Raw genomic sequence first — 9,457 nt, forward strand, 5'->3', positions numbered from 1 at the left:
AGGGTGAAAAAATGAAATTTTGAAATTGAAAATATTTTTTTAAAAACAAACTTAAATTATTTTTCTTGGAGTAGGGGTGGCGAGTAGGGGGTGGGTGGGTTGTGGGGGGGGGGGGTCGAGTGTAGGGGTGAAAAAATAAAATTTTGAAGTTGAAAATATTTTTTAAAAACAAACTCAATTTTTTTTGGGGGGGTGGAAGGGGGTGGCCTGGGAGGGAGGGTGGGTGATCGAGGATCGGGATGAAAAAATAAAAAATTGAAGTTGAAAATATTTTTTAAAAACAAACTTAGATTTTTTTTTCTTTTTGAAGGAGGTTGGGGGGCTGGTAGGGGGGTTGATAGGGGAGCAAAGGGGGGAGCGAGGGTAATGGGTGGAGGGTAAAAAAATAAAAAATTAAAATTAAAAATATCTTTTAAAAATAATTTTTAATATTTTTTGGGAGGGGATGAGGTAAAAAAATTAAATTTAAAAACAAGCTTTAAAATGTTTTCCTTCATACCAAACACACCCTATATGTTTAGTTGATAGGGCGTATAACAAGAAATGATCACAATGTTTCATCCATAAACCAAAACTTCATCACTGCATATAATGAACTCTTTTAAAAACATTTTATCAACTTTGTGAGGGAAAATTACGCAAAAAAAAAAAAAAGAAAATTTTCTGAAATCTCCTAAAAAATATGTTATTACTTTATTTCACTTTATCTTCTCCTTATACTAATAGAAAACATATACCACTATTTTTTGAATACATTAATAAAAATAGAACTCCTAATTATGACTTGGTACTAATTTTCCTTTTTATCTTCTCCTAACACTAATAGAAAACGGATACTTTATTATTTTTTTTGATGAATAAGTCATAAATAAAAAATGTGAAGGGTTTTAGACATAAATAAAAGGGGCATACAACTTTTAGGGGCTAAGTGTGAAGATGAATCCATCAATTCCTCAAGAGTCAAGATATAGTCATTGAAATATTGTCATGGCTTCCTGCTAAGTCTTTAATACGTTTCAAGTGTGTTACCAAATTCTTTAACTCTCTTATTTTTGAATCAAATTTTACGGATATACATAGATGTCGATCTCTAACCCATCCTGGTGGAAAAAAGTTTATTATGCACGGAAGTAAATTTTATTGCACCGCTGATCAGCAAAAGGAAGATGGAAAAAACTCTGCCTCCATTCTTCAAATTGAGAGATTTGGTGAACTCCCCTTTCATATCCATGTAGATCCTCGATTGAATTGTGTTAACGATTTATTTTTACTTTGGCAACCATTATCTGTGTAACCTGCTACAATTTTAAACCCTAGTACAAGAGAAGTGAGATTTCTTCCAAACCAGAAAGAAGGTTTTTCTTTGTGTCACTATTCATTAGGTTTTGAGCCCGAAGAAAACAAGTATAAAGTTCTTTCGACAACAAAATATGATCAAGAAGGTTACATAAAAAACAGGGTTTTCACTTTAGGCATAGACAAATCATGGAGAGACTAAAAGCATTCCCCTTCCTATTTTTTGGAATCCCGGGATTTGCATCAATGGAGTTATTTATAAGTTTGTTTTCCATAACAGATTTTATATAGCTGCATTTGATGTTAAAACTGAAAATTCCAAACTTATTGAATTGGTGGATGAATCTTAATGGTGGCATTATGAGTTAATTGAGGTGAAGGGTAAACTAGGAGTCTTGCTATATGAAAAACGGCCAGATGGACATATCCACTTGTGGGTTTTAGGACAAACTCAGGAAAAAGATGAATGGGAGAACCATACCATTCACTTCCCTTCAACATGGAAGGACATACAACCCGATGTCATATCATCCTGCATGTCCGGTGATGGAGAGATTCTATTCACCGAGAATTTGAAGTCGGGTATTTTATGTTTGTGTTATGATATTACGAGACAGAGTTGGAGAACAGTAGAAATCAAGGGACTTCCTAGAAAGTGTATCAAAGGCATTTGTAGTTATGTTGAAACGCTAATTATGTAGAAATTAAGTCTCTTTCCATTTGAGAAATTTGCAATACTCATTTCGAAGTTTAAACTAGAAAACATTTTGACTTGTTCGTTCTTTGTTTTTTTGTTGTTATTATTTTGCATTTAAATAATAAGATCCAAGTTTAAAATTTTGTTTTGTTTTATTAATGTCATTCGAGTATATTGGCGTAGCCCTTAGGATGGGTAATTTTGTTCAAACTGGAAGGCATTTTGAGTGTTTTTGGATAAATTAATCTCCCAATGAAAGTATTTACAGAGGATTATTTTGAATTTTGGTTATATGCTTATGGCTCTCGGTGCTTATTTTCGTTGTCGCTCAAATAATTATGTTGAGGCTCAAGCTTTCAAAATTGGCATTGTGGTTATTCAAATGATTAAAGATGACATTGGACAAATTCAAGCTTGCGGAGAGAAGGTAACATCATGGCTGACATGTTTGCTAACATTGCGGAGCATTCTAAAATGACTACCTTCTTCATTGAGATTACAAATCTTCCTCCTAAAATTACATCCACATTGAAGAATAGTGTAGTTGACAAGCCTAACATTAGAATCCGAGTAAAGAAGAGCAACTTAATTTTTTATCTTGGCTGACTCTTCTTAATTAGCTTTTGTATAGCTCGAAGTTCTTTGTTTTAGAACTTCCTTTTTGTAAGCTCATTCGGTGAGGAGTAACTCTCCTCTTTCCCGTTCCGTTTCTTTGATAAGCTAGAGGGTAAGAATGAGTTCCACATCCCTAATTTTGTAATATAGAGGTCAAGCATAGCAATCCTCTATCAAGACACCAGTTCTAATTTCTAATGTCTTATTCTTAAAAGCTAAAACACCAGCCATGACACTTGCCCTTCAATTTTGCTATTTGGAGTTGATATACTCTTGTTATGAAAGTGGTTCATATATATCGCTATTGTTATACCAATGTCTCACATATACCCTTTTCCTCTAATGGAAGTGAAAAAATAATTTTAATTTTAATTTTTTGATTTTTTTTTATTAAATGAAAAATAATCTAGTAGGGGTGATTTTTTTTCTATTGACTATTTTATACATCTACTAAATTGGATTTATTATTTTAAAGATCAAATTTATTTATTTTCATTCAATTTCTTATAAAATTAATAATAAATGCCCCATTTTTCTTACAAATATAAAACTAAATTACAATATAACGTCAATCACTTCTTTCTTTTTATTTCTCTTATTTTTACACTAATGAATAAAAGAAAAAAACAAAACAAATAAAATACTCAAAGAAGACGAAAAATAATTTATGTGTAAAAAGTATCAAATACATGATTTTTAAAAAAAGAATTTAAAAAATAAATTTGAACTTATTTTTTTTCACTTTTGCAATAGTAGACAGAGAGGTATGCAGTAGGGGGTCACCGGGTTCACGTATTTGATATTAATGTTATATTTTTAAATTTTTTGTTAATAAAAATGTATGAATCTACACTCAAAGTAACATATATTGCGATGATAATTGCGTGCACATTCTCAGTGAGGTTAGAAATTTGAATTTTATATTTGTCTTGTTTTTATTTTTCTTTCTAAAATTGAGTAACACCTCTCTAAATGGTTATTAATAACACTTTTGACGTTTTAATTAATTAAGCATTTCAATTTTGGAACTATAATTTTAAAACAAGGGTATATAACCCTTTCCCTATTTTAAGTAATCAACTCAATTGGTTTAGTTTTGTTTTAAATAATTAAAAAAAAAACGACCTACTCAACATTTTTAAAGTAGTTACATAAAAATTTATGAACTTTTTGACGGAAAATTATATGGTAAGGCAATTTTAACTATGGAAAAAAAAAAAAAAAGGTTCTCTGTTTTTTAGTTTCCTAGTTGTAGTTGTAGTCTAGTTACAAAGAAACCAAAACGAGGGTTTCTGAAAGCATTGATAACTTGAGCCGCAGCCTTCATCAATCAACTATGGACACGAAGATGAAGAAATTTGGAAAAAGAAAAGTCTCAATTCCTGATGAAATAATGTTTGAAATATTCTCATGGCTTCCTGTTAAATCGTTAATGCGTTTCAAGTGCGTTTCCAAATTATGTAATTCTCTTGTATTCGAATCAGGTTTTGTGGATATGCATAGATGTCATTCTATGACCCGTCCTGGAACAAAGTTGTTTCTCCATGAAAGGAAAGCTTTTTACTGGGTTGAGCAAGAGAAAGGTAGAAATATGTCTGCCTCCCTTTTTCAATTTACTGAACCTACAAATAAATCTCGTATGAATTGCGCTAATGGTTTATTTTGTGTTTGGCAACCATCTACTGTGCGATCTGCTGTAATTTTCAATCCCGGTACAAGAGAAGTTAGATCTCTTCCGCGCCCAAATAAAGGTACTTCTTGTGGAAACTATTTAATAGGTTTTGAGCCACAAGAGAACAAGTACAAAGTGTTTTTATCGGAAAAGCTAAGTGGATATAGACAACAATGGGTTTTAACTTTAGGCATAGATGAATCGTGGAGACAGACTCAAAGCATTTTCCCTTCTATTCTATATGGTAAGCCTGGTGTTTGCATTAGCGGAGTTATCTATCAGTTGTTTGAAAGTGCTCACAAATCTGCTATTGCAGCAGTTGATGTTAAATCTGAAAATTTCGAAATTATTACACTGTGGAATGAATTTACCTGGCTCTGCTATTACCACCTGATAGAGGTGAAGGGAAAATTAGCAGTAGTGGATTGTCACATGGTAAAGAACTCCATCGACTTGTGGATTTTAGAGCATTCTCTAAAAGGAAAATGGAAGAGACATGTCATTCAATTTCCTTCAAAATGGAATTACAAAGTGCCTGGACCTATATCATTCTGCATGTCTCGTGATGGAAAGATTGTACTCATCCGCAACTTTAACTCAAGTGCTTTATGCTGGTGTTATGATCTCAATGCAACAAGAAGGAGATGGAGAAAAATAGAAATCAAGGGGCTTCCTGAGGAGACCCGCATCTATGGCATTTATAGTTATGTGGAGACCTTAGATATGTTAAGAGTCTCATAGATGATACTATTTGATTGTGAGTTTTGGTTTATGGGATTTGTTAAATTTAAATAAATTCTTTATATTTTTAGCTTGTTCTGTTTTTTTGTCAAATATCTATACATCAATACGAATTACTACTGAAATTTAGCTAACCTCACTGTCAACAACAGTAACCAAGGGTATCGCAAAACCTGAGCTTGGGGTTTGGCATATATGCATGATACAATTGAAACTGGTCTCCATTTGTTTGTTTGTTCACTAGTCACAAGTCAAATTATTTGTTGTAGCATTCCACACAATGTACGGGTAAAGATATTCATAGTAGTTTTCGCATTAAAAGTGAATTTTGGCCGAATGATGCAATGCATTGATAATAAAACATAACACAACAAGGCTATTTTTTCCATAACGAGAGATCTTTCTACATGGCTGAGCAAAGGAAGATGCAAAAGTCTCTATCTCCCTTCCCAAACTGATAAATTTGATGGAAAAGTCTATCTCCGTTAATGGTTTATTTTGCATTTGGAAACCCTTATCTGCTGCAATTTTCAATCCCTGTACAAAAGACGTAAGATTTCTTCCCAACCTAGATAGTCCATCATTCCTTTGGTATGAACTGTTCTCAAATGTATCAAATTGTTTTCCTTTGGGGATGCATCCAACAAGATGATTGTGAGAGAGATGTAAGACTTCAAGTGATGTGCATGAGGGATGCAAGTTGTTGTTGAATTTCTCCATTGATTTTGTTGGATGAGAGATGAAGATTGTTCGTCAAATGAAGAGATTCCAAGTTGGAAAGATGGAAAACTCTTTCGAGAAGTATCCCATATAACTGTGTGTTCCAAAGGTCTAGAGGAGTTAAATAAGAAGAGAAATTCAGAGAGATGGTGGAAGAGATGTCCACAGAGTTAAGATTGAGCTCTCTTAATTGGGTCAAGTTCTTAAGGAGCAGTTCAATATTGTGAGGTCCAACTCTAAGCCCATATGGATCAAAATTCTAGATACAAAGAACATGTAATTTAGAAAGATAAGATATTTCATAATGGATTTGACCTGAAAGATCTGAATATGATAGATCAATATGAGTCCTACTAGAAAATCCACCAAATTTAGGGAAATGTGCTATCCCGAGAAATTATTACAAGACAAATCAAGCCTTTTGAGATTGGAGAGGTTAAAAAGCCTACCATTGGAACGAACGTTGCCATGAAATCTGCTGCCAGTGAGGTTAAGCTCAATCACTTGTTGTCATGTCGCCTCGTAACAATAAACTCCATCCCATGAGCAACAATTGATGCTCTTGTTCCATGATAGTGTTTTTGAACAAGCAAACATATTTATAGTGAACATGTGCTTGAAAAATGTAGATGAGCAAGAGCTTGATCTTTGGGGCACAAATGAGGTAAGGATGAGGATAAATCAAGTTGTCAGAGAAAAGAAAAATACATAAAACATACAAGTTTTACATAACTCATTTCTTCTACACTAAAATGTTCAAAAGTAATTAAGTTGATAGACAATAAATCAAGAAACCCTTACTTTGTTCCTCTATTCAATAATTTTAATAAGGTATATATAGTACAAATGAAGCAAATAAATTTACTAGGGATAAAGAAAAAACATATTCCCCAACTTTGTGATTTAGAACGGATATACCTCTCATTAAAAGCGTGGCATATGTACCTCCACCGTTTAGTAAATTGTGCATGTATATTTTTGTTCTCTAATAAATGATGCATATTTACTGTAACACCCCAGAAATTTTTTGAGCTAAAACTCGAACCGTTTTTCATAGTGAGTGAGATTTTTGCAAGGAATTTAAAATTTCTTGAGTGTTAAGGTCACTAGATGTTGCACCTTGAATTCCAAGAAGAACCTAAGAGAAAAGCATTCAAGTCATTCCTAGTTTTTCTTAAGTTTTGGGTCAACTTCAAACAACCATAACTCCTAGTACAAGATGCGTTAGGTAAGCTACAACATATACAATTTAAGCCCTTCGAGTCCTCTTTCCAACGCCACTGAGTTTTCTCAATTCCGAGTTCTGAGTAAGAAGTTATGACTGATTTACTAACGTCGGCAGCAGCTCCGCGACGCGGAGCCAATACGGACCTCACTGCTTGGTGAAAAATTATTCCGACTCCCAGCTCATTTTAATTATTTGTTTATGGCTATTTTAGTCCTAAAAACCCTTAGGAGGTCATCTAAATTGCCTTAAACGAGTAGAAAATCAGGTTTCAAATCAAACCCTCTCATTCACTCCAAAGATTCTACGCTCAAGAAAATCAAGAAAAGCTAAGACTAGGGTTCTTCTTCAAAGGTTTTCCTTCAAGTTGCTTCAAGAGGATAATTCTTTCAGGTATGTAAGCTTCCATAGTGTTGGGTTTGTTCACCCACACGCCAATCATGTTAATTTCAACGTTAAGTTCGTTCTAGAAAGTTGAAAGTATGATGTTCTTGAAATTGGCATTAGTTCTTGAGTTCATATGAGATTATTGAGTCCTTGATGAAATCATGTCGATTATAGAGTTGTTTTGAGTTAGGTTCTTAGGTGCATATGCTGGGTATTTGAATCTAAAGAGTTATTGAGAAAAATATTCAAATTTAGGCGAATTGGGGTTGTAAAACGGAGAAGGAAAAAGTCAAGCGTGATCTGGCACGCAAGTCCGCGTCGCGGACTTGCTCCCCAAGTGACCAAAAAGTTTCTCCGCGTCGCATGTAAGACGCGGACTCCTCTGTCTCAAAATTTAATTTCGCGAGTAATTATTTAAAACACCTCTGCGTCGCGGACTTGTTCCAAGACGGTGATTTCGTAACTTTTCTCAGATTTAGCTATTCAAAATCATTCCTAAACATCATGAGATCTTTCTTATCACAAATCATAACCCTTGAATCCACAATTCAAATTCAAGGTAGAGTTAAAAGTTAGGTCTTGAGAATTCTTTCGAACATTTTGAGAATGTCCCTTTTAGTCTTTTTTAAGAGTTTTCTACAATTTCTAATAACTTGTTTCAAGACTCGAGCAAGTGAGTATGAGAGTGAGGAAAATGTATTCACGAGGCTACGTTGTCATCATGAGATCTTTCATATCATGAACCATAACTCTTGAATTCATAATTCACATTCAAGAGAGAGTTAAGAGTAGAGTTCAAGAAAGTCTTTGAGTTCAATTGTGAATCCTTTGAGATCCACCATCGATTTGAGTTAAGTTTTGAGAAGTAAGTATGAGAATGAGAAGAGTCGTATACGTGAGTTCTTTATTGATATTTTGACCCTTGAATCAAGTCGTTCATGCCCATAACTTTCGCATGAACTCCATCAGTTTAGTATCTTTGAAAGGAATAGTATCTTCAAGTTCTAAGTCTTGAGTATCGAGTTCCTAACCCTTCCAAGATTATCATCCTAATCCTGGGACTATTACCTATTACCCATGAAGTCCATAAGTTGAGTTGTTCATGCCCATAAATTCGCATGAACATTATAAGTCGATCAATCTTGAGATGAGAAGTGTCTTTGAGTCCTTGAGTTGAGTAGTTCATGCTCATAATTCTGCATGAACCTTATGAGTTGAGCAATCTTGAAATTAGTAGTATCATTGAAGTTCTTGAGTTCCAAGTATTTGAGTTCTATCTATGGTTATTAAAAACCTTGCATTGAGTTGTTCAAGTCCATAATTCGGCGTGAACCATTTTTTTTAAGAAGTCGTTTACAAATGTTTAAACTTTGTTTTAAGACTTAAGCTTTGAAGTTGTAACATCCGACAATTTGAAATAACTATGAAGAGGCTTAGAAATGGAAATAGTCAATTTTGGAAGGAATTCAATATCTGGAAAATTTGGCCAAGTATGGAAAAAAATGAGTTTTTGGCCAACTTTGAACAGGTATAACTCCTAGCTCAGGATGATTTAGGTGTAGTTCCATTTATGTTTGCAAAGTTCGTGGAATGGTCTTTCCAACGCCGCCGAGTCTGCTCGATTTCGAGTTCGTATGAGTGAGTTATGCCCTTTGGAAGTTGGGCAGTTGGCAGGGAAGTCTGTCCGGAAATTTGTAAGGGTATTTTGGTCTTTTCCCTAGCCTTTTCTTTTGGATATATATTAGTGTGTTAGACTGATTTTGATCAGTTTTTCTCATTTTAAAGAGTGAGAGTGAGAGTTTGTGAGTGAAGAAGAGAAGAAGAGGAGAAAAAGAAGATCAAGAAAGGTTTCGTCAAGTATCGTTGTGGATATCGTCGGGGGTGATCCCTTTTAGGTATGTGAGCTCATAGTGTTGGGTTGGTTCTTTCCCCCACACGCCAAACTCGTTTAATTTCGAGAAAAGATTTAGTTGTGGTTGTTGAAATCTTGTAGTGATGTTTATTGAAGTTGTAGTTGTGTTGTGTTGAAGTTCTTGTTGGTTTGGTAGATGTTTCCGGTGGTGTTTTGAGTTGAATCTATTGTATGTTGAGGGTTTTAATGATT

General features: G+C 34.1%; 1 protein-coding gene across 1 annotated transcript; it reads left to right on the top strand.

The window, feature by feature from the left end:
* The first annotated feature begins 3,944 nt into the window (after positions 1-3,944).
* LOC125858582 (putative F-box protein At4g38870) lies at positions 3,945-5,021 on the top strand. Its single transcript, XM_049538404.1, has one exon. It carries the CDS (start codon positions 3,945-3,947, stop codon positions 5,019-5,021), a length of 1,077 nt encoding a protein of 358 aa, XP_049394361.1.
* The last annotated feature ends 4,436 nt before the right edge of the window (positions 5,022-9,457 follow it).

Source organism: Solanum stenotomum, chromosome 1, assembly GCF_019186545.1.
Source record: "Solanum stenotomum isolate F172 chromosome 1, ASM1918654v1, whole genome shotgun sequence".
In the NCBI taxonomy this organism is placed as follows: Eukaryota; Viridiplantae; Streptophyta; class Magnoliopsida; order Solanales; family Solanaceae; genus Solanum; species Solanum stenotomum.